Source organism: Bubalus kerabau, chromosome 7 (genome assembly GCF_029407905.1).
Source record: "Bubalus kerabau isolate K-KA32 ecotype Philippines breed swamp buffalo chromosome 7, PCC_UOA_SB_1v2, whole genome shotgun sequence".
Classification (NCBI taxonomy): domain Eukaryota; kingdom Metazoa; phylum Chordata; class Mammalia; order Artiodactyla; family Bovidae; genus Bubalus; species Bubalus kerabau.
Window position 1 is genome coordinate 107,150,979 of NC_073630.1, and position 25,553 is coordinate 107,176,531.

The 25,553-nt window shown below is 53.4% G+C and overlaps 1 protein-coding gene and 1 long non-coding RNA gene across 2 annotated transcripts in view; one reads left to right on the forward strand and one right to left on the reverse strand.

Annotated features, from left to right (window-relative positions):
* Nucleotides 1-15,762, reverse strand: part of WFS1 (wolframin ER transmembrane glycoprotein) — a 32,597-nt gene extending 16,835 nt beyond the window's left edge. The window contains exons 1-2 of the mRNA XM_055589072.1: nt 15,626-15,762; nt 7,308-7,540 (exon numbers count right to left, since the gene is read on the reverse strand). Of these exons, the coding sequence (XP_055445047.1) occupies nt 7,308-7,539 (232 nt within the window). The 5' untranslated portion in view covers nt 7,540; nt 15,626-15,762. The remainder of the gene's footprint in view (nt 1-7,307; nt 7,541-15,625) is intronic.
* Nucleotides 15,763-16,029: 267 nt separating this feature from the next.
* On the forward strand, nt 16,030-17,487 carry LOC129657309 (uncharacterized). Its single transcript, XR_008716663.1, has 3 exons — nt 16,030-16,218; nt 16,426-16,557; nt 16,787-17,487. It is a non-coding gene; the product is annotated as an uncharacterized LOC129657309 (long non-coding RNA).
* The last annotated feature ends 8,066 nt before the right edge of the window (nt 17,488-25,553 follow it).

Consider the following 25,553-nt stretch of genomic DNA (forward strand, 5'->3'; position numbering starts at 1 on the left):
CAGATACGACTGAGTGATGGAGCATCTATCAGTAAACAAAGGATGTGGCAGTCCCTCCTACCATACACTCTGGGAGACACAGGATGAGAAAGCACAGGATACTGACCTCAGAGAGCTGAGGGGCAGATCAAAGGAATGATTTCCGTGAGCCCAGACTCTTGCATCTTCCCCATACACAGAAAAGCACTAAATTCCCTGACTCAAGATATCTGGTTTTCTTTAATTAACAGTAATCTACTGATGTTCCGACTACCTGGTCTTTGTTGCAAAACCCCCTGTGTATCCTGGCTCCTCCCTTGTCTCTTGGGAGCACTATTTCAGAGCAATCTGAGATCTGAGAGGCTGTGTTCCAGGGTTAAGTCTTCAATTTTGTCCACCAAATAAAACATAATTCTCAACTTTTAGGTTGTGCTTTTTTTTTTTTTCAGTTGACAGCACCAAAGTGCTGTGTGACCGTGTGAGACTCATTTCCAATCCCATCGTCAATATCCAGCTGGTAGGACTGTTAATGAAGAATGGGACACTTGGGATTAGGTGCCTGGTCCAGAGTTGGGTGTTCTCAAGGTGCGTCCCCTTCCCCTCTCCATGCCCTACCTCTCTCTGCTGACCCCAAGGCCTCCCTGGCTCGCTGAGGCCGCATGTCCTAGTTCAACACCAGGTACCTCCTGCAAGTTCACAGCTCTTTTCCTGACCGACTGAATTCGCAAGTCCAAGGTCATGGAAGATTCAAGTGTAGATCTATTGGCTAAAAAGATTATTCTGTCCATGATTAATTTTCCACAGAAGTTATTCATGGCCTGATATTTTGTCATGAAATGAAAGGAGGGCCCTGGAAATTGTCCCCTCCCTCAGCACAGCCCATCTCCATGTTCCTGCATCTCTCATGGTCCCACAGGCCTTTAATGGAGACGATCTGTGTCTAGCAGGTCTGGCCCATCTCCATGCCCTGGGGCAGGACACAGATCAGCAAATGCTGAACAGACAGAGGGATGAACGGATGGGGGACCGACAAGGAAGGGTCTCCAGCTCTGTCTCCCCAAATCCTCGCATGGCACCTGGAACACGTGTGGCCCAGAGATTGAACTGCCAAGCTCACCTTCCTGATCTGAGCAGGTTCCAAGTAGAAATGGACAAGGATGAGTACTGAGCAAGTCAAATGTTCCCACTCTTCAGGACCACCCCGGGTCTGTGGGCTGGGGAGCCTCAGGCATCCCCTCCCAGCAGCCCTGAGGGCTCTGCCAGCCCCTTGATCCCCACCAAGTTCTCCTGGAGCCGGCCGGGAGCAAGAGAGAGAAGCTGGCTTCCAGTTTCACCCGGCTGCTGCAATCTAGATTGGCTAGAGCGCATTGTTTAAATTGCTGAATGCACGCCAAAGGCTCTGAGAAGAAGAGCACAATCTGAAACACACAGTGAGCAACTGTGTTGCTCCCGTCTCTCGGGGCTGCTGCCCTTCTACATCACTGGCCCTGGGGCAAAGCCTTGGCCTCCCAGAGTCCCTGGTCCTCTCCTGATGCCCGCCGCATGGGCTGAGCTGAGGGAAAGGTGACAAGAACCCAAGGGCATCCCGTGTGTCCTTCTCATCACTGTGGGTAGCTGGGTCACCCTGCGCCAGGGGGTGCCCCATCAGCCTTCGAGATGCTAATCCTGGTTCTCATGAATACACAAGAAGGACAAGCCTTGTGACCCCGCCTCTCCCAGGGGCCTGGCTGAGCTCTAAGGCGGGGGTCCAAGCCGGGAGGTCCCAGCTTCCCACAGGCCCGAGCGGGGGTCATGGACCTTGCCCCTCATCACTCACCCAGCAGACATTTACCGAGCACCTGCCCTGGACCGGTCTGGGTGCCGGGAACCAAGGGCACTGAGCCAAAAGAGGTAGGAACCCCAGCTCTCCCTACCCACCCAGGGTGCCAGAGATGACAGCCACGGTCCACAAGTGGAATCTATGGAGGTGCCAGGAGTCATCAATCCTGATGGGAGAGGCTTTTTGGAGGAGGTGACGCCCAAGACTTGGAATGCAAAGAGGAGGGGAAAGGTGAGAGATGAAGGGCATATTGTCGAGTTTCCTGAGATCTGAGGAAGCCACCAGACCTGAGAGAGCCTCACTGCCCCAGCCATCTGTCTTCACAACAGGTCATCCTAGAGTGAGGGGGTCACAGGGATGCTACAGTAACCAGACAGATCAGGGCTTCCATCAGAGTCAGGATAAATCCGGGTATAGAGCTCCTGAGATCGTCGAGCCAGCACCTCCACTGGACAAGGAGAAACTGAGTGTTTATGGCTGTGACTTGTCCCCAGGGCAGCAGGGACTCAGCGCTTTGCATCCACTCCCTCACCCCATCACATCCCGGCCTTCCTCTCACCTCCTGGCCTTCCTCGGGGCCCATTCCCTCTGTCCAGCCCTGAATCCCACTGTGAAACTGCCTGCCCACCCCCCAGGCCCACCTGATGACTCCAGCCAGAGGCCTGGAATCAGTCTAGCTCTCCTGAAGCCCAGTCCACCCACCGCCCTGCATCACCGCTGGCCTCAGCTCCCACGGTTGTCCAAGGTCATCTCCATGTAACAGAAATCATGCTGCTCCTCTCATTTAAAGGCTTTAATGCTCCCCAGAACACCCATTCTCCATACTCTGACCCTCGAGGCCCTACTTGAGACTGTCTGACTTCTTGACCCCATGTCCAACCGCTGCCCAGAGCCATCACCCTTGGAGCCCCTCATGCCCTGTGTGTCTTGCACTGTTTGGGCCTCCCTTCACTGACCAGGGGTCTCCCTCCTAGAGGTGGGCCCTGCATGCCCTGCCCACCATCTTCTGCACCCACTGGGCAGGCCCTCAGTTAACACCAGGGTGAATGCTTCCTGGCAAACGGAACCCCCACCAGGGGTTCCAGACACCATTCCTGTCTGCAGCCCTGCGGCCACCTCAGCAAGTGCCAGCCCCACACTCAGAACTGGAGGCCTTGTGGACTTGGCACTCCTGAGGGCCTGTGAACCCTGCAAGGTTAGCAGAGAGGGCACCTCATCCTCCATGGCCCCTGCCTGGTGCCCCCCACAGAGGACAGAGTTACTTGGTTCTTCTGTCTCTCCCTTCCCTTGAGCCTTCACCCCCCTGAGTCTGAAGACCAGCCTGGGCTCCTACCCTGGCCATCCCTGCTGTGCTGGTACACAGGGCACTGCTCTGAGCCGCAATGCAGGAGGCAGGCCCAGGGCCCTGGGCACTCCAGAGCTCCATCTGTGGTCACCGCTGCCTCCAGAGGCCATCAGGGTGGCTGAGCACAGACTCGCAGACTGTGTTCCATCTCGACTTGACCCCTCACCTGGGGTCCTCTACTTAACCCCTGACGCATGCTCCTTGGAAGAAAAGCTATGACCAACCTAGACAGCATATTAAAAAGCAGAGACATTACTTTGCCAACAAAGGTCCGTCTAGTCAAGGCTATATTTTTTCAAGTAGTCATGTATGAATGTGATAGTTGGACTATAAAGAAAGCTAAGCGCTGAAGAATTGATGCTTTTGAACTGTGGTGTTGGGAGAAGACTCCTGAGAGTCTCTTGGACTGCAAAGAGATCCAACCAGTCCATCCTAAAGGGAATCAGTCCCAAATATTCATCGGAAGGACTGATGATGAATCTGAAACGCCAATACTTTGGCCATCTGATGCGAAGAACTGACTCATTTGAAAAGACCCTGATGCTGGGAAAGACTGAAGGCCAGAGGAGAAGGGGACGACAGAGGATGAGATGGTTGGATGGCATCACTGACTCAATGGACATGAGTTTGAGTAGACTCCAGGAGTTGGTGATGGACAGGGAGGCCTGGCGTGCAGCAGCCTGTGGGGTCACAAAGAGTCGGACACAATTGAGCGACTGAACTGATCTGAACTGGATGTGGCTGGAGAAGTGAGTTAACATAGACAAGGACCACAAGTGAGGCCTAGCCTGGAAGGTGCTATGCCATCTTCCTTTTGGAAGTACTTACTGGTACTTGACTGATGCTCAGCAGAACTTTGCTAGAGGGACAGAGGAGTTAATGAAAACTAACCCCAATCCCTCCCTGGGTGGATGATCTCTGAGCTGTGCAGGGCTGGCAGGGCGGGGTCTGCTGTGTTCAATTCAGCCATGGTGACAGCACAAAGGAAGGGGACGCAGCACAGCCCAGACATGCGGGGCTGGGAGCCCAAGGCTGCCAACCTGCCCAGAACTTGCTCAGTACTCTCCGCCCCTCTCCTCGGGGACAGAAGCCAATGGAGACCACATCTGTTTCCTGACTCTCCTTATCTGAAACTGGCAGTCTTGACTTGGTCTGTCCTTGGAGGCTGTTTCGCTTCACCCAGATTGAAACCAAGCATGTTTCCAGCCCTGGTCTCAGCGCCCTGCGGCTGTGGGGTGGTGTTTGTGGCTGGACCAAGATTCCAGATCAGGCCCAGGTCTGCCCAAAGGCCTTGGAGACAAAACAGAGATCTCTGAAGGAGATGTGGAGCTCAGAAGGGCCCAGTGGGTGTGTTTCTGGGGTAAGGTGGGCATTAGTCCAGCACGATTACACAGGGGAGCACAGGCTTGGTTCACCTTCCAGAGTCCGGAAATCCCTGCAGCTCTGCTGGGGGCAGGGGGCCTTATGGGACAGGAGACTGGGGTCATCCCTGCACCCATCATCACTCAGTGCTGGCCACTCTGGCAAGTCAGGGGCTTGCTTTCCTGGTCTCTAAATGGAGACACGGACAGAGCCTTCCTCTCGGGCTGCCGTAAGGGGTCACGTAAAGCCTCTGGGTCCAAAGGGCACCTGGCAGGGGCCTCTGCAAAACAACAAGGCTGGGTGAGCAGGAGAAGGGTGGGGTGGGGGCTGAGACCCCCTTAACTCATACGGAGCACCTGGGGGAGAGGACCCTGTGACCACAAAAGTCACGGCATCTTGCCTTGTGGTGGTGCAAGACACGAGAAAGCACATGCTCACATGCGTGCACACACACTCGTGCGCACACACACACACACACAGTCTGCAGCACAAGCCTCCCAGGAGGAGAAAAGAGCCTGACACTCACACGAAGCCGCTGCATGTGGACACACGGGGCCCGAAGCCGAGGTTAAGGCTGGTCACCCAAGAGGGACTGGGTGGGGCCCTAAAACTGGACGGATGCCTCAACGCACATGGCGACGCCCCAGGAGGGGCCTGAAGAGGAAGGGGTGGAGGGGAGGAGGCTTGATGACACCCACGCAGCACATCGGGTTCTGCAGCTCGAGGCACGGACCCCTTCCCCCACACCACCACACAGGCACCTAAGGGACCAGGGGCCTTGACTCAGCACCACATCCCACGTGCCAGGCTGATGAGCACGAGGTCCCAGCATGCGGGCTCCACGTGGCTGCTCTGACTTCACAGAAACAGTCTCAGAGAGGCCTCCCGACTTCCTGGAGAGGGCACACAGCTCAAGGTCAATAGCCCAGCCAAGCGTCCCACCCCGGCTGTCTCTGTCCTTCCTGTACCACCTCGTGGCTCCAGATGCTCCATACATAAACAGCTCGTATGGAGAGATGCATGCTCCGGCGTCCCGGCCGGGGTGGGCAGGAAATCAGCACTGACGCCAAACCAGACAGCGGTTTTCAAACTGCAGACATCGACCCAGAAGGTCACAGAGCCAACTGAACTGCCCAAAGCAGCATTTGTTTGCACATAAAAGCAAGAGCATGGAGACTTACCAGACAGCCAGGCACACTGTAAAGGCAAGTTTTGTTTTGGAAATTTCCATCCCCACTGCGTGTGCGTGTGTGTGTGTGTGTGCATGCAGGCACGTGGGCGTGGGCGCCAGGTTATGACTACGGTACATGTATTTCTTACTGTGGGCAGAGGTCAGAAAGTCCAACAGGCGGTGAGCCACGAAGAGAAGCCGCGGGGCTTTCACCACCCCTGGAGCTCGTGTCCCCAGCGGGCTCTGTTTTGATCGCTGTACCTACAGTGAAAGCCAAGGCCCCGATTTCATAGGGTTGGTCACTGTGAGTATAAGACAGACATACTGAGAAGCACCGCGTGAGTTATTAGAAAAAGTACCGTTGATGCCAGCTATGTTTTCCCCAAACATCACAGCCGGAGACCCAGGGATCCTTGCTTTTATGAAACTCACAGCAAGGCTTGAGGCTTTTTTCACCTACAACAGCCCCCGAAGCGCAAAGGAGCCTTTCACAGCAGCTCCTGTTACGGCCCGCTGCCCGGTCCTGCTCAGTCCTGCTGTAGCTCAATCTCAAGCCTGACACACGAGCATCACCACTCCGATCCTTCCATCCTTCCTTCCACCCCATCACCTGGGAGGTCCAGGGCTCTCTCCAGGCCAAGCCCACCCAAGGCGAGGTCAGTTCTTCCCTCTGGCCCTTGCCCGTGCTGTGCTCTCTCCCCCCACAGGCTCCAACTTGCTCAGGCATCCTCTCTTCCCAAGGCAGGCCTCCAGCTCCCTCCCCAGCCCAGTACCAGGGCCACCTCTGTGCTCCCCAGGTCCCGTGTTTCCAGGAGACTGTGGACCCTTCGGAGGCAGGGCTCACCTATGCCAATGGCCACTCAGGGCTGGCACCAGGCCGTGCTCGGTGAGCAGCAGGTGGACTGACCAAACCCTGGCGACCCTCCCCCAATGTCAATGGCACAACAGCCAGTGGTCCCAGCCCACCCGGGGCCTCACACTATCTCATCTCGGCCCCTGAGAAGTGCCTCCTGGGACAGACTGGAAACCTGAGGGGGGGCCCCAAGAGTGGACTGGGGTTTGGGGCCATCCTTGGCCGCCGGGCCTGGGCATGGAGGATGGTGGTCCAGAGGGCAGTGGGGACCTGGGCCAGGGGCCCAGGTGAATTCCAGGGTGTCAGCCGGCCTCCAAGGGGAGTGGCCACGGGGGGCCCCCAGACCAGGCAGAGCGACCTGACCAAATGGCCACTTGAGAAGTGGCCATGGTGGACAAGGGATGATGACGTGGGCCGCCCCAAGTGCTGGGGGGGACCAGAGGGGAGCCTGCCTCCCGCCACCTCCCACCACACAGCGCCTGGTGCAGACCACCTGCCGAGTCCCTGAGCAGGTGGGAGCTAGTGCATTCAATGATAAATAATGGAAGGAAACATGACATCTGCTGCAGCCCAAGTCTATGAACTTGGGAGCAGATCCTGCTGGGAGGTGGGAGTCGACAGGCCTGGGTGGAGTGGTTGGGCCCGACTTCAGGGGACAGCTGCCTGTGGAAGGAACCTTGCAGGGGCATTTGGCCCACATGCCAGGACCTGGGTGTCCACGCTGCCCACAGAACACCCCCCGGGGAGGACAGTCCAGCATCCCAGGCCCGCCCCTTACCTGTTCCATCCATCCTCTCTCGGCTCCTGGCCCGTGAGGCCTGGGGCATGGCCGGGGCAGCTGGGTCTCTCACATCTGATCCAAGTCCAACTTGGGGTCCAGGAGCGGGGGGCACCCCGCTGAGCTCCTGCTCCACCGAGGTGGTGGCGTTGAGCCGTGAGCGGGCCTGGGGCTGCGGTGATGGCGGAAGCTGGGGGCCAGAGGAGCTCGGAGGAGAGGCGCTGGAAGCCATCCTGATGCGAGAAAAACCGGGGGGTCAAACACACGAGGCCAGCCAGGCCCAGGCTGCCCTGGTCCCTAGCTTTTGGTTGAGAGACGGGACGGCAAAGGGAAATGGAAGGGCGCTGCCCAGCATTCCATGTGATCTCACTCAATCTCACGACAGCCCCAGCAAAGACACTCCCATTTTACAGACGAGGAAGTTGAGGGAGGAAACTTGCTCAAGGCCCGCTGGCCTGGCAGGTCCCACAGCAGCCATGAGCTGGGCCCTCAGTCTCCAGGACTTAGAGTTCTGGGCCTCAGGTGTGCTCATCTGAGAAATGGGGATGCGGCAGGTCGGGAGGATTCAGTGAGATGGTCCACATGGAGCCCTGGGCACAGCATCTGGCTGCGCTGTTATGAAGCTGGTCTCCCAGTCTGTCCACCCAAAATCTGTGCAGGGGACCTTATTTGGAAGACGAGGTACTCTGCAGATGTAATCAAGGATCTTGACAACAGAGCATCCTGGCTTAGGGTGGGCCCTAATCCAAGGACCGGGGTCCTTATAAGAGGGTAACACACAGAGAAGAGGATGCCACGTGGAGGAGGGGGCAGAGATGGGAGACGTGGCTGCAGGCCCAGAGACACCAACAACACCTGAAGTCAGGAAAGACAAGGAAGGACTCTCCCACAGAGTCCCCGGGACAACCAACCCCGCCAACATCCTGATCGTGGACTTCTGCCTCCAGAGCTGTGAGACACATGTATACCTGTGGCGGATTCATTTTGACATTTGGCAAAACTAATACAATTATGTAAAGTTTAAAAAAAAAAAAAAAAGTTTCTGTGTTTAAAGCCACCAAGTTTCTGTCAATTTCTCCTTAGAGCCCTAGGAAAGGAATACACTGGCACAAAGTGGAAGTTTAAAATAAACTTGAGAGGGGCTTCGCTGGTGGTCCAGTGGCTAAAACTCTGAGCTCCCAATGCAGGGGGTCCAGGTTCGATCCCTGGTCAGGGATTTCGATCCTACATTCTGCAACAAAATTATCCTGCATGCCTCAGTGAAGACCTGGTACAGCTAAATAAATGAATAATAAAATATTAAAAAAAAAATAAACATGAGAAGCAGAGGGAGGGAGGGAAAGGGGGAGAGGAAGAGGGGTGGAAGACAGGTGTGGGGGGAACACAGCCCCTGGAGCAGGATGTGGTCAGGCCTGGCCAACTCCAAAGCCCCCACACCAGGCTTGAACCCCAGGACACAACTCGGCTAGCCTGACGGCACCGGATATGAGCCCATGCTAGACGTGGGTGATGGAAACCGGGGGGCTGGTGTGTCGGAACCTATGACTGGAACAGACTGGCAAGCAAAGAGATCCGATGACCAACAGGGGCAAAGGGCTCGATTAGTCAATACTGTTGTTTAGCAACAAGGCGAAAATCACCACTGACACAACTGGGGGTGACCACGAGCCCCGGACGACGGGGCTGAGAGCTCCAGGCCTTCCCCAGCCCCAGGACCCCAGACCGGGGCCCTGGGGAGCGGGGATGGGCTTCCGTGGACACAGACACTGAAGCAGATAGGACCACGTGCACTGAGCGGGGTGTCCCCAAGGATCCCACGGCCCCCACCCCAGGCTCAAGGCCACGTCCACCCTCTTCATTGAGATGAGGAAATGAGAGCAGAGCAGGGAAAGGCCGGGGGTGAGGAATCCGGCTCCCAGACTAACCCACCACAGCCACTGTGCTGCCAGTTCTGGGGTCCTGAGCGGGTCACATTCCTCTCTGCCCCTCAGTTTCCTCGACTGTAAATGGGGGTACTGTGAGGACTACATGAGATCAGAGACCAAAAGGGCCAGGCTCCCAGGTATCCAAAGTGTCCAGCTCCGGCTCCCCCGAACCTGCAGGAGTGGGTATCTGAAGCATGCCTGGAGACCGCCGTCACCAGAAGAGTCAGAGGAGGCTCCAGAGATCAGACCTGCATTCACCAAAGGACCCTGGAGATTTCAATCTGGGCACGACCCCCCTTGGAGGGACGAGCCCTTATTTTAAAACATCCCCTTGGCTGTGAACCAAAAGCTTGTCAAGCCACACAGATCTCTGCTTGGAAACCAACACAGTGCTCAATGCTGTTCCCAAACGCCAGGCTTCCAGGAATCAAACAAAGAGGCAACTTTTGTGAAATCCATCATCTGGGTAGACGGGCAGGCAGGCCCCGTGGGCGGACGGCCAGCTGGGGTGGGGGGCGGCGCGGGGAAAGTCAGCCGCGGATTCGGCAGACAGAACCCAGCTGTGCAGGTCCCCAGCTGATCCGAGACAAACCACGGGAGTCACGTCTGACCTCACCATCTCCTGTGGCTCCCACTGCCCAGGAATCGAGTGCTACCTTCCTGGAGTGGCAAAGGGCAGCTGGCCTTCGGAGAGCTGACTTACACCAGGGATCCTCTGTCACTACTAACAATGCAACAAGCATGTCTGGAACGTGCCCTTCTCAGCAATTTCCACCAATTTCTCCTGGGGGTGTGGGTGGGGGTGGCTGGCCCGGGAGGAGCGTCCTGCTGTTACCCAGCTGTGGTGGATGGTGAGATAACCTGTCCTTCCACGCTCACCCCCTTTCACAGACAGCAACCTCGGCTCCAGAAAGGTGAGATCCCTACCCAAGGCCTCGTAGCTCAGAGTCTTGGACCTAGAATTCAAAACCACAGAGCCTCTCATTCAGAAAGACCTCGTTTCTGAAAAAGAGGCCTCTCAAAATCTGCCCACCTGCCTCTGCTATCCAATCCCCACCATGCTTTCTCTTCCTCTGTCACTCACTCCCAAACCTGTGGTTCTGTGACCCCCACGCCTTAGCTCTCGAAGTGCCCCCAAGACCTGGAAGTGTCCTCTCCGCCGGGACCAATCCAACACGTCATTCAAGTCAAGGGCCCAACTCGCCCCCTTCTGGGAGTTTCCCAGCTGCCTCTGCCCCGAGTTCTGTCTCCATCACCTGCTATCAGGTAACCACACAGCACCCAGGGCATGTCTCCTGGAGAGCTCTCTCTGCCAGGTGGACAAGAAGAACTCACACCTGTCTGTCTCCCCATCTACGAGGAAGGATGGGTCAGGAGGGACAGCACCATCCCTCACCAGCAGGACACAATTTTTCCACCAAAAGCCAACACAGGGAGTGAATGTCCATTCTACCTTTCATTAGTAGCTACTTAGGGCTTCCCTCAGAGAAGGCAATGGCACCCCACTCCAGTACTCTTACCTGGAGAATCCCAGGGATGGGGGAGCCTGGTGGGCTGCCGTCTATGGGGTCACACAGAGTCGGGCACGACTGAAGTGACTTAGCAGCAGCAGCAGGGCTTCCCTGGTGGCTTAGTGGTAAAGAACCCACCTGCCAATGCAGGAGACCCAAGACATGCGGGTTCAATCCCTGGTTTGGGAAGATCCCCTGGAAGAAAATGAAAACCCACTCCAGTATTCTTGCCTGAAAAATCCGATAGAAAAGGGGAGCTTAGCGGGCTACAGTGCATGGGGTTTGAAGAGAGGCGGACAACTGAGCGACTGAGCACATAACCTCACAAGGTCTCAGTTTCCCCATCTGTAAAGAAGGAATAATGCCTCCAGTGAAGGGGTGCTCTGGGGTGTAAGGGTGTGAAGAAAGAGAAAGCAGTCTGCAAACTATCAATCATTAAAAAAAAAGCCATTTCTCTCAAGTGCAAAACAAAGGCACATTCAGTTGAGAGACACCTTATAATAGAAATTTCAGGAGAAGAGGTAGCTTCTGGCTGGCCTCTTGGGCTAAGTATCATGCATGTCACATTACAATTACAATGAAACTTTTAAAGTGAAATCTCTAGTTAGTGAGAATGGACCAACAGAGGAGGATTAATTTTCAGATTTCCTGAGAGTCGGCCAAACCCTCTATGGATCAAAGGCCTTGTTACTTAAAAACAAACAAAATGACCCATTGCCATGGATGGGTCACAGAGAAGACTACAGATGCTCTCCCGGTGGAGGGACCCACAGTGGTGTCTGGTCCTTCCTTCTCTGACAGTCTTCTTTCCGGCATCTCATTCACTCAGAATCCCTGCCTCCGTGCTTGCAAGGTACATCTAAGGCAGTCTGGCCTGGGGGAAGGAGCCCTGGGTGGAGAAGAGCTGGCCCCATCTCGCTGTGTGACCAAAGAAAGCAGGTCCCTCCCTCCGGCCCAGCCCGGCATCCTGAATCTCAACCACAGAAGAGAGCATCAGCATTGCGCTCCGCCCCGCCTCCAAGGCTCCTCCAACGCCTACGAGGAGGGGTGGTCAATCCTGACCGCCACCCCACGGTGAGAGTGGTGGCTTGGAACCTGTCATTGTGTCAGATCCAGAGTGGCTGGCATTCTTTCCACATGAGCACCCAGGCATAATTTTACCCCAGCAAAACACAAAAACGCCAGCAACCACAGAGCTCAGTTGAGGGTCTGCCACCCCTGCAAGGGGGCTGCTGGGACCACCTAACTACTGACAGGTGGAGAATGGCAGCATGTGGCACCAAGCTCTCTGCTGCTGCTGCTAAGTCGCTTCAGTCGTGTCTGGCTCTGTGCGACCCCATAGACGGCAGCCCACCAGGCTCCTCCGTCCATGGGATTCTCCAGGCAAGAGTACGGGGAGTGGGTTGCCATTGCCCTCTCCCAAGCTCTCTAACCCTTGCTTATAAGGGCCAAGCCCACTTGGCTCTCGACCCCCAGGGGACCACCCACCTCTGAAACAAGCCCTCAGGGGAAGACTCAAAGACATTCACGTGCTCTGATGCCAGCTACAGGGGAATAACCTGGGATGCCCACTGTTTCACACCCACCCCACATCCACACCCATCTGCGGACCTCTATGTCTCTGCTCCTACAGGACGCCTCTCAGGTGTGTCCACCATACATTCCAGCGCCATCCAGAGAGGGCAGGTGTGAAACTCACAGCCCCTCTAGATGCTGCTACACTCCACAGCCGTTAGCCACTACTTGTGGAAGAATATTTAAAGGCAAGGACGTGTTTGTATAACTCTGTTGAGCAGAATTTATAGCAACATTGAGATACTGAGTCTATTTAGATGAAAACAAAATGCATCTGCAGAAAAAGATGGAAGAAAATGCCCCGCCTCCAACAGACAGCAATAGTGTCTACGTCTGGGTGAAGAGGGTAGGTGTGTGCTCAGGCGCTCAGTCATGTCCGGCTCTTTGTGACCTCATGGACTGCAGCTTGCCACGCTCCTTTGTCCATGGGATATCCCAGGCAAGAATACTGGAGTGGGTTGTCATTTCCTCCTCCGGGAGATATTCCCAACCCAGGGATCGAACCTGTTTCCTGCGTCTCCTGCATTGGCAGGCAGATTCTTTATACCACTGAGCCACTGAAGTAGTTTTATTTTATTCTTCTTTCTAAATATGCTCCCCTAATTTTCTATAATGAATGTGAAGGTTTCTGGAATTACAACAAAATGTTAATTCTGAAAACCATCTGTGACTGAGCCCAAAGCTAGAGGGTCCAGGGGTTCTCAGGGTCTGGGATGTCTGCTCTGGCCTGGACAGCCCAGCCGCTTGGCACAAGGCTGCTCAAGACAAGGGCACAAAGCCCTTGGAGACTCCCAGGTACCTATTTTTGTCCCAGAGTCTTAAGGGCCAAACCAAGGAACATTCCAGCTCTACCAATGTGCCAAGTTCACAGGACTAAGGGGGAATCAGGCTGGGGATGCTCCCGCCTGGCCAGGGTAGGTCAGTGGGCATGGACTGTGGGCTGATTCTGTCCCCGGCCTGTGCTGGGCCTCCCCACCCCACTGGGGATCCCACAGGGCCAGCCTTCGCGAACTTGCAAACTCATCTGGATGGGAAGGATGACACCCAAACAAACAACCACCGGGATGGCGCACTTGCGGGGGGCAGCAGGCACAGAAGGGGGCCACCCTCAGCCGTGGGAAAGGAGCAGGGCGGGGATTCTCCACGAGAGGCCCGGGCCAAGCCTTCAGGACAAGCCAGTACAAGCCAGGCAAGGGTGAAGGAGGGGGAGGAACAGAGGTGTGTGGGCATTTCAGTGGGGGATTGCCCAGGAGAAAAGGCAGTGGACAGAGAAGGAGCTGGCAACACGGTGGGGAAGGTGTACGTGGCGCAGAACTGAGCCTGGGCAGAGGACACAGGAAGGAGAAAAGAGGCTGAGTGGACAGCCGGGAAGCTGGGGCAGGCCTAAAACAAGTGCCAGGCTTGGTGCTGGGGTTGAGCCCCGGGCAGAAGGAGAATTGAGGGCCGGACTACAGGGCAGCAGCAGTTTGAGACCCATCCAGGCTGTGTGGAGACAGGCCAGGGAGACCGAGGAGGGAGCCGGGCAGCCTTCCAGGGAAAGTGAGGAGGCCTGGCCCGGGGCAGGCATCTGAGGACAACTCCTGGGCCAGGAGAGACAAGAGCATCCCCAACTGAACGAGAGGGTGTGGAAGCAGGATGTGGTCTGACTGGTGGTACAGGGCCATGGTGGTGGTGCCACTTTCTGGGGAGGGGACCTGAGGGAGGGGACAGAGTCGTCTGAAGAATGGAGCAACCTCTCTACCAGACCCCTCTCATCACCAGCATCATGGACCAGGGTTTGGTCTCTGTCCATGCACTTTGGGGACTGAACTAGGTCCCCCTTTGCGACCAGCCCCCAAAGGCCTATCCAGCCTTGGCCTGGGAGGGGCAGGGGTGGCCTGAGTGGGGAGCCCTCCAGATTCCTTCTATCCTGGGAAAGAAGATGAGATGTGGTCTCCGGGCAACCTTTCCTGTGTCTAGTCAAGGCCCAGCTGCTGGGGGGAGCAAGAATATAAAGGAACCTTCCTCCAAATCCCTGTCAGATGCCAAGGGGGCATCGGTGAGAATCACAGCCCCTTGGAGACAGGCAGTGGGGAAGAATGACCTCTGGGCTCCTCGGCGTGGCTTCCTCACTGGGGCTGTAGCGAGGGAGGCAGTCCGCACACCAGGTACCCGGGGCACTGCTCCCTGAGTGCTGGATCCCGGAAGAAGGGAAAGCCCTTTACAAATGGGCCCTGTGCCAGGGGTCACTGTCCAAGGTGAGGAGAGGCAGGCATTTGTTCTCAGCGACTGCCCAGGAGGGGCACAGGTTTCCACCAGGCTCTGCCCGATCCACTGTGGGGTCTTGGGTGGGTCATCAAGCCCTAATGAGCCTTGGTTTCCTCATTTGTCAAATGGGCCAATAATCCCATACCCCTAAGACTACTGGGACAGTCAAATACTGTGTAAGTGTTAGTTCCTCGGAATTTCTTAACATCAACTACAACCACTGGTGTGAGAGGCCTCAGATCCATCACAGCCCGAAGAGGTGGGTCAGATTTCCCAGAAAGTTTCCATCTGTCAAAGCAGAAATTGATGTTCCCCCGGGGGCTGGGATCACCTGGACTCTCAACACACACACACACACACACACACACACACACACACACACACAATCAGCGCACACACACAATCAGCAGCCCTCATGAAGGGGTGGGACACACACACCCACACACAATCAGCACACACACACACACGCACACACACGCACACACACACAATCAGCAGCCCTCATGAGGGGGTGGGGGGTGACATGCGCCTTCCAGCGGCCCCAGGGGCACTGAGGGCAGCTCAGGGTCTCACCGAGCAGGCCGAGGGGGAAGGGCCATCATGACGGGGCAACTCGAGACCCATGATGTGGGGCGCAGAGGGCAGGGGCGCCCCCTTCCACCCACCGGGTCCCCAGCGCCAAGAGCCGCCTTCCTCTGAGGCCGGTTTTCCCGCTGGCGGTGGAGCGGAGGGGGGAGGGGTTCGAAGCCAGGATCGCGGGCGTGATGGTGCTCAGAGCGCGCGGTGCCCCCACGATGCCCGGGGAGCCCAGGCTTGGGGTTGAGGGGGCGCGCATCCCCTGGAGGAAGCCGCGATCCAGGCCCGGGCACGGGGAGCCCTGAGTGTCGCGGAGAGGACAGGACCCTGGCCCTCCAACTTCTGGGGAACTTGCAGGGGACACTGGTACCAGCCGCCCACCGCTCAGATGGGGAAACTGAGGCCGAGGCGGGCGGCCAGTCCAGGCGCTCTCGGTTCGCTTTCCAGGTCCCGCTGCGACCGCCCCTCGCTCCGAAGTACTCACCGGCCCGCGAGAGGGCCTCACGCGGCGCTGCGACGCCCTTGAGCCTCCGAGCTCGCCACAAAGTTGATCGGCAGCAGCTGGAGGGACCAGGGCCGAAGGAAAGCAGCCGGGACCAAGCGGGCTGTGCTGGTTTCAGTGGAAGCCGGTGAGCGCAACTAGCAGCGCGGGGAGGGGAGGGGCCTGGGCGGGGCCGGGGCGGGGCCGCAGGCCGTCCTCCACTCCCGACGCGGGCCGGAGGACGCGGCGCCGACTCGGCCCGCTGAGCGGCCGGTCTGCCTGCCAATCACGCCGCACCTCCGCCAATCACAGAGCGCCTCGGCGGCTACAGCCTACGGGCCCATGGCGCGGCCTAGCTTGAGGACGCCGGGAGGGCGGGTCCGGCCCGCCCACTGCGAAAGTTTCCGAGCTAACTCGGGCAGTGCTGTCCAGACCGAACCCTTGCACGCCACGCCACACCCACAGGGCGTCCGGGTTGCTGTGCCCGGCTGCAAGCCCACGGGCGAGGCTCAAGACGACCTTTCACCCACTACTCTGGCCCCAGGCTCCCCAACTTCAGATTTATTATCATTGCTCTTGCAATATTAACTGACACGGTGAGTGCCTACTATGCACCAGACGCCTTAATTTTCGGCCCCATCAAAGATGGAGAGGGCTGCCCTAATGGAGCACGAATTGGAAATCCCATTTAATGTGACTCATTTAACCAAGGACTGCTTTAAAAGCACAAGATCAAATGCAATATAGCATGCATTCACAGAGTAATTGTGAAATTCGTTTAAAAATATCTATTACCAACCCAGGGAGTGGTGCAAGGATGAGGCAGTCTGGAAACCCTCTTCTTTCGGTCCTTCTCTGGGGTCTGAGCCTGAAGAAGGAAATGATAACCCACTTCAGTATTCTTGCCAGGAGAATTCCGTGGACAAAGGAGCCTGGTGAGCTACAGTCTCTGGGATCGCAAAGAGATGGACAGGACTGAGCGATTAACACTACCCCTGGGGTCTGAGAGGGGTGGTTTGGAGGTGAGGGCAAAGGTCTATTCTTAAGCCAGGCCTTGGGGCTGAGAGGCCCGGGTTGGCAGCAGGGGCACCTCTTGGGCTGTATCTGCTCTATGTCTGATCCTCACAGCCAACCTGAGATGCCTGTCCTGGGTTATCATTGCAGACTGCGGCTCAGAATGGCTGCTGGAAACATGTTACCAACAAGTTGAGAGCAAAGATTCCAGATGGTTCCGGAGATGAGGTCTATCTGCTGAAAACACTAGCTCAGGGAATTTTTTAAGCCTTGTGATTCATATCAGTTCCCTCACTTTATTCCCAGGTGCCCCACCTCTGTCCCATCGCCATCTTCTCATGTGACCCTGTGAGGCCCACAGAAGAACGAAGGAGCCGGGCATCCAGCAGCACTTGCTTTGCTCCAGGCTCAGTTTGGGGGCTTTCACATGTTTTTCATTTCACCCCCAATAACCCTGTGAGGCAGGTAGCATTGGGTTCATCTTTCTTGATGAGAAGATTGAGGCTCAGGCATAGAAGGTTTATTTGTCCAGAGTCATACAGAATTCTTTCCCCCATACAGTATACTAATTACAGAAAACTTGGAGGATTACACAAAATAGAACAAAGAAAAAAACCACAGGCTGTTACTGTTCACATTTTGTAATGGTTTATGCATATTTAAGGAAGGGTTTCCAGAAATCACTGTGGTTACACTGCCCGTGTTGGTGCATGTGTGTGTGCCTTAGGGCAGGGGTCCCCAACCCCGGGCAGGGGTCCCCAACCCCCAGGGGACCAATACCGGTCAATGGCCTGTTAGGAATCAGGTTGCACAACAGGAGGTGAGTGGTGGGCGACCAAGCAAAGCTTCATCTACCACTTATCATTGCTCCCCATCATTCGTGTTACTGCCTGAACCATCCCCCCAACCACCCATCCATGGAAAAATTGTCTTCTAAGAAACTGGTCCCTGGTTCCAAAAAGGCTGGGGGCCAAGGCACTAGGGCAAAGCCCTAGAAGCAGAATCCCTAGATTCTGAGAGGATTCTTCACATCTATAGATACATTTTTTCTGAAACAGGCTTCTCAAAGTTACTTCCAGTGTATCTCCAAGGGGCACACACTAACTTGGGGAATTATTTATTTTTTACTCTTGCCTAATATGGTAAGTGGAAAATGGTTTCTTTGTGATTGCAATCTGCATTTCCATGGTAACTCAGAGGCTGGACATTATATATTGCTTAATTTTGAGAAGCATTCACTCTCTCATTTATCTATTGGGAGCTTAGAGGCTCTTTGAAAACGAATCAGATGAGTTTCTTTTATTTCTAACCCAAAGATGGGTATCTTCGAAGGAGGAAAAGGCAAGCTGCTTTGGAATTCTTGCTGGGAAAATGCCATGGACAGAGGAGCCTGGCGGGCTGCTCCCTGTGGGGTTGTAAAGAGTTGGAAATGGCTGAGCGCGTGCACACACATGCCCTTGTCCTTACTGCCCACCCTCTCCTTCAGCTCAGAGGGCTGGAGGCTGACCCGAATGGCTCCTGCAGCCCACCCTTGAGAACCAGCAGCCCTCCTTGCACCTGCAAGCCTGGGAGCAGAAACGCCTCCTCCAGCATCTCGACAGGACTTTTCCAATTCATTCGTCGCTGTCTACAAGAACGTAAGAGGCTTGTCATCCACTCCCACTGGCTGGCCACTGCCTAGGAGACCACCATCAAGTAGAGGACAAAACCTTTGAAAGGACCCAATAAATAGAGGGAAGAAGACAGAGTAAACAGTTCCTCCTGGGAAAGAAAGAGAGAAAATGAATCACAGTCAGAGCACAGAAACATTTAACATATGCCGTGGGCTTCCCTGGTGGCTCAGACGGTAAAGGATCCCCCTGTAATGCGGGAGACCTGGGTTCAGTCCCTGAGTTGGGAAGATTTCCTGGAGAAAGGCATGGCAACCCACTCTAGCATTCTGGCGTGGGGGTCCCCATGGACAGAAGAGTCTGGCAGGCTACAGCTATGGGGTCGCAAAGAGTTGGACACGACTGAGCAACTAAGCACAGCACAGCACATGAAATGAAAAAACTTTAAATGTCATAGGTAAATTCAGAAAGAAAACAGTCAAGGTGGAAAAAAAGGGAAAAAAAAAACTGGGAGATAATGTGGAGGAAAAACATGAAAATCATCAGGGAGAAAATGGGAGGCTTGCAGGCAGTTCTAAGAGGTACAGCATTTAAAGAACAGGCACTCCAAAAGGAGCTTGAGCAGAAGCAGAAATGAAAGAAATGCTAATAGAAAATGTCTCGGGGGCTGAAGCTATGCCATAAAGTCCCCAACTCCAAGGATAAGGAGAAAGTCTTGCAGAATTCCAGAAAGAGCCAGTCACATCCAAGAGAAGGAGACTCAGAGCAGAGTCATATTCCTTGGTGACTTTGGGATAATATATAGGGATTCTGAATGTCAGACACTGAGACTTTCCCCTCCTGTGATGAAATTCACATGTCAGGGCAAAAGAAGGGAAATATCTGACATGGCCAGACACAGAGAAGTTCCCTTTTACCCACAGAAGTTTCTTTCTCACCAGCACAGTTCAGTCAGAGTCGATAACCCAAGATAGAACTCAGAAAATGGTGGTGAGCAGTGACCCTTGCAAAATTGATGGTTTAATCTAAATATGCCTGGGATTCTGTACCATAATTGCTAAGTAGGGATTCTTGAAACATAAGCCACATACTGTAAGGGAAACCTGTGTAGCCTGGAAGTGAAAAAATAGAATTGATCTTAGCAAAACCCAGGAGAAGAGGGAGCAAGGGGTGGAGTGGAAAAGTTCAAGGAGCTGAGTAGAATTTCTGACTTAATGTGTGGAAGTTGGGAGGATTGGGAGATTATGCATAAGAGACAAAAAGAAAGGGGAAAAAAGAAACAGCAGTAACAACAAAACATAATAAAGGATGAAAAATTTAAAACCACGGACATCAACTTTCATAAGAAATATGAATGGGCTGCATTTCCTATCTAAAGTCCATTAGACCAGGGAGATAAATACAAATCCAGTTTAAGTGCTGTTTCCAAGAACTGCACCCAAAATGCTGACAAACAGAGGTCCAAAGGGGACTACATTTGAAAACTGAAATTTAACATGTAACAAGAGTGACAAATTAATGTTGCATAAAGAACTCAAGGCATAAAGCATTCACAGGAACAAAGAGGGCTATTATGTAATGGAGCAAGATACAATCTGCTGAGATTCAATAGTTATAAATCTTAATTCACCAGAAAATAGAGCAGCTGTGATGGTTACTTTTATGCATCAGTTTGACAGGGCCAAGATTTGGTCAAACATCAGTCTAGGTGTTGCTGTGAAGATTTTTTTTTAGATGAGAGTAACATTTTTTACCAGTAGACTCTGAGGAAAGAAGATGACCCTCTGTAATGTGGGTGGGCCTCACCCAATCAGTTGAAGATCTTAAGAGGTAATGACTGAGGTCCCCTGAGGAAAAGCAAACTCTGTCATCAGATTGCCTTCAGATTTGAGTTGCAACATCAACCTTTCATTGGGTCTCTAGTCTTCCCTACTTATTTTGGACCTGTCAGCCCCCACAATCACATAAGCCAATTCCTTGAAATCTCTATCTCTGTCTCTCTCTGTCTTTCTGTCTGTCTCTCTCATATATATATATATATGCTTTCGAATTGTGGTGCTGGAGAAGACTCTTGAGAGTCTCTTGGACAGTAAGGAGATCAAACCAGTCAATCCTAAAGGAAATCAACCCTGAATACTCATTGGAAGGATCGACACTGAAGTGAAGCTCCAATGCTTTGACCACCTGATGCAAACGGCCAATTCACTGGAAACGAACTTGGTGCTGGGAAAGATTGAAGGCAAAAAGAGAAGAGGGTGGCAGAGGATGAGATGGTTGGATAGCATCACCATTCAATGGACATACATTTGAGCAAATTCCAGGAGATGGTAAGGGACAGGGAGGCCTGGTGTGCTGTAGTCCACGGGTCACAAAGAGTCAGACAAGACTTAGTGACTAAACAACATACATATATTAGACACAGATGCAGATGTTGATACAGATATAGGTATAGATATCTCCCATTGGTTCTGTTTTTCTAGTGAACCCTGACTGATGCAGCACCCAAACTCATAGGGCACTAACTTCGACCTACTAAGAGAACCTACTGAAACACAGCTCTTGTCCTAATTCAATGCCATCTCTCTAGGAGGCCTGTCTTCACTTCCCTACAAAGTCAAAATAACCCTGTGCTTTCTTGTTGAGTATTGAATGAATGAATGGCTTCATAAGGAGCTCTTTCTTGCATTCAGGTCAGTGTCCAGACTCTTTAATGGAACATCTAAAAAAGCCTCCCACAGACTTCCCTGGTGATCCAGTGGTTAAGACTCCATGCTTCCGCCTCATGGGGCGTGGGTTTGATCCCTGGTTAGGGAACTAAGATCCCACATGCCACATGGTGTGGCCAAAAAAAAAAAAAAAAAATGCCTCCCACACTTCATTCTTACTTTCCCACTGCAGTTCTCTGATGCATCACTGTTTTCAGATTCTGAATTCATGTGCTTGCCCACTTCCTTCCTATTTAAGATATTGAGATATTGTTAGTTGTTCAGTCATGTCTGACTCTTTGAGACCCTGTGGACTGTAGCCTGCCAGGCTCCTCTGTCCATGGAATTTTCCAGGCAAGAATACTAGAGTGGGTTCCCATTCCCTTCTCCAGGGGATCTTACCGACCCAGGGATCGAACTCAGTTTTCCTGCATTGCAGGCAGATTCTTTACTGATGAGTCACCAGGGAAGACCACTTCAGTTTACTCCACAAACATTCAGTGATGTCCCACCAGCTCCAGGCCTTGGACTATGTGCCAAGTGTACAAGGAAAAATGAGGAAGGACATTGGTGAGTTATCATCTGAAGGATAACAGAGTTGGGGCCTGTTTTAGATTATTATTAGGCCATAAATGGTCCCCTAGATATCAGGCCCTACCTCCTGGAATCTGTGATTGTTACCTTATCTGGAAAAAAATGTCTTTGTAGATGTGAACAAATGACACGTAATGTCATTACATGAGATGGGGTGATTATCCTGGATTGTCCAGGTAGGCACCAAAGACTGTCGTAGATACCCTTGAACGAGAGAGGCAAAGGGAGATCACACACACACACCCACACAGAGAAAGTGATGCGGAGATGGAGCAGACAGAGATCGGAGTGATGCAGCCACAAGCCAAGGAATGCCAGCAGCCACTGATGATGGAAGAAGCAAGAAATGGATCCTCCTTGATTTCGGTGCAGTGACACTAATTTCAGGCCTTTGGCTCCAGAACTGTTGTTTAAAGGCACTGAGTTTGTGGCAGTGTTTCACAGCAGCCTCGGGAAACTAAGGTAATCCTGATGTTATGTTGTTTCTATGGTCTTGCTGTCACCTGCTGTCCACCAGGGTCCTGCAGATGAGCTGGAGTGAGGCATGGAGATTCCAACCTTTGCAAGCACAGCCTTGGAATAAACATAACCAGAGCACTGAACCAACCCCTTGGCATTCAAATCTGTACTCATCAAAATTAAGGAATCAAGGGACCAGGAAGATAAAGAAGCTGTATTGAGAGCTGGGTAGTGCCTTTGAATGACCAGGCTGAGAATTCCACAGTCCCAGTGACCTAGGTCCTAAGTGTAGCCCCCTGGGCTAGTGAGATCAGAACAACATTTGGGCATGTCAGACATGCACTGGGTGTCCAGGACTGTGAGACCCTAGGACCACTCATGTATCCACATTTCTTTTAATTAATTTATTTATTTTAATTGGAGGATAATTCCTTTATTAATAATTGTGGTTTTTGCCATACATTGACATGAATCCGCCACGGGTGCACATGTGTCCCCGCATCCTGAACCCACCTCCCATCTTCCTCCCCACTCCATCCCTCTGGGTTGCCCCAGAGCACCAGCTTTGAGTGCCCTGCTTCACAGACTCCCATGAGGGATTCTGATGGGCAGGTAAATTTGAGGCCCATGACTGTAAAGGTGCGTCATTGAAAGTGTAATCTTCGTCCTTCACCTGGGCGCCTGTTAGAGATGCAGAAACCCACTCCACCTGAGACCTCCTGAGTCAGAGTCTTCATTTCAGAGAGACACGCCTGTGATTTGTGTGGATGGTAAAGTAGGAGGTGCCCTGCTTTGGGCTGCAGCTTCCCAGACCAGGTTGCATGCGTCTAAGAACCACCTGGAAAGCCCACCTTGCCCAGGCCAAATGAGTTAGAAATTTGGATTTATGGGGAGTCCTGGATAGCTGGGAGCAGAGGGGCCGTGCTTGGCATTCAGCAAGTTCAGGAGCGCACTCCAGCTGTGCTCCCTCCAACCCCTTCCCAGCCTCCCTGCTGGAGGCCATTCTCCCTGCCCTTGACCATGTCTAAGACAGGAAACTCTCTTAGTGTTACATCTCCATGGATCTTCCTAACACCATGACCGAGTGGCCTCCCTCTGTCCTCAAGGAGGTGGAGGCTCCTCAGGATCACACATCACAGGGTGGGTCGGTGGCAGAATCTCTGGGCTCCCAAGCTCCACTTCCTCTATCCCCACTTCTCTAACCGTCCCCCACCACCCTCCTTTCCTATGTGCCTTTATCAACCCGAGCTCACAGTCCACTCTGCAGAATCCTTAAAACTGCAAAAGAAGTGTCCAGAGTTGTGACAGAGGGCCTGGCACAGGTCACATGGCTCTGTGTCACCAGCGATGGGTGCTACATGAGGGCCGCCCCCCACACACCTCACCTACCCACGCTGACCTGCACTTCCACCCCCCTACACTGCATTGTTGCTGGGGAACTCTGAGCCCCCACGAGTCTGAGTCGTGATTTACTCATCTCTGAAGGCAGTGTGACTGCCACTCTTAAGGGCCTTTCGATGGATGAGTCACCGAACACATCGAGAAGTTTCATACTGGAAAAAAGACCTCCCAACATGCCAAGGCAGCTTTGGGGCAGAAGACAGACAAATGCCTGCTCAGGGGAGAAGCAAGGCCCAGGCCTCCCCCTGGGTTCCCGTCACCCCACTAGGTCATTAGGTGGGTTCTCTAGAGGGACGGAACCAACAGGACCTATATGGATATATAGAGAGAAATGCCTTAGAGAGATTCTCATGCAATTACGGAAGTTTACCATTTGCCTTTTATAAAGCTGGAGGCCCAGGAAGGCTGGTGGTAGTTCCAACCCAAGTCAGAGCGCCTGAGCCAAGGTCCAAGGACAGAAGATGGACGGCCCAGCTCAGGCAGTGTGGATCCGCCCTTCCTCTGCCTTTTCTGTTCTATCCAGGCCCTGAACAGATGGAGGGTGTCCACCCACGCTGGGGAGGGTGATCTGCCTTCTCAGTCCCAACTCAAGCGCTCTCATGTACACGCTCAGAAAGAAGGCCTAACCAGCTCTCTGCACACCCCTTGGTCCAGGCAGGTCGGCACATAAACTTAACCAATCACAGCCACTGCAGCGCCGGGGTTGGGGGGTACCCACTCCCCCAGTGTTGGCTCCTTCACCTGAGAAATGGGCCCAGCCTGCTGCCCTGGGATGGGTGGGGAGAGTTGACCACAAAAGCCACTAATGTGGGGCCTGCCCGTGGCATCACTGAGGGCAGCCCAGGGGCCACTGATGGTTCAGTCAACAAGAACAAGCCACAGGGCTCTGAGTCACCAGCAACAGCGGCCACATCTGCCAAGAACCTCCTGCTTATTCCCTTCCTGAGCACTGTGGCATGAGATGGAAGAGTCTAAGGTGTATCCACTTCCTTGTTCTGGAGGGGCTTATGGACTGGTTTGGTCCAGAAGCTGGAAAATACCAGCCACCTGTTAGAGAACAGGAACGAGGAGATAACTAGGAAGAAGTGGTGCTGGCTTACAGATTCCCAGCACGCGAAGAAACTGCCACCAGCTGCAGCAGTCAGGGAAGGCCTCCCTGGAGGAGGTGCTGACTTGACTTTTTTTGTTGTTCTTTTTTCTAAAAAGTAGACTTTATTTTTTAAAGCAGTTTCAGATTCACAATAAAATTGAGCGGAAAGTACAGATACTTTTAACATATACCCCCTACTCCTTAACACCCAGAGCCCCCTCCACTGTCAGCAGCCCCCTCACCCCCACCCCGCAGAGTGGTACACTTGTTGTAATCAATGAACTTGCATTGTACTAAGTCACTTCAGTCATGTCCGACTCTTTGCGACCTAGGCTCCTCTGTCCATGGAATTCTCCAGGCAAGAATACTGGAGTGGGTAGCCACGCCCTTCTCCAGGGGATTTTCCCAACCCAGGGCTCCAACCCATGTCTCTAGTGTCTCCTGCTTTGGTAGGTGGGTTCTTTACCACTAATGCCACATGGGAACCTGTGGTATGACGTCATTATATTGTTTAAAGCATATAGTTTAATGAGGGTTCACTCTTGGTCTTATACCTTCTGTGGGTTTAGACAAATTTAAAATACATGTATCCACAATTATAGCATCACACAGAGCAGTTTCACAGCCCTCAGAATCCTCTGTACCCCATCCATTCATCCCCAGCCCTCGTCATCAGCCTGGAAACCACTGATTTTTCAGTTTCCATAGTTTTGCCTTTTCCAGAATGTCATATAATTGGAAACACATAGTAGGGAGTTTTTATAAGATTTGTTTCTTTCACTTAGTAACATGCATATAAGGTCCCTCCATGTCCTTTCCTCCCCTGATAGCTCATCTCTTTTTAGCACCGTATGGTATTCCATCCATCACCTACTGAAGGACATCATGGCTGCTCCCGAGAGGTGCAGACCTGACATCAGAGAACAGAGCAGAGAGAGTCCTTAGGTAAGCCTGACCCAGGAGATTTAGGGATCTCTCTGAGCATCAGCTCAGCACACACTTTACCCCACAGGTTGCTGGGAAGGTCCATGAACTAACTTGTGGGAAGTGGCCAGTAC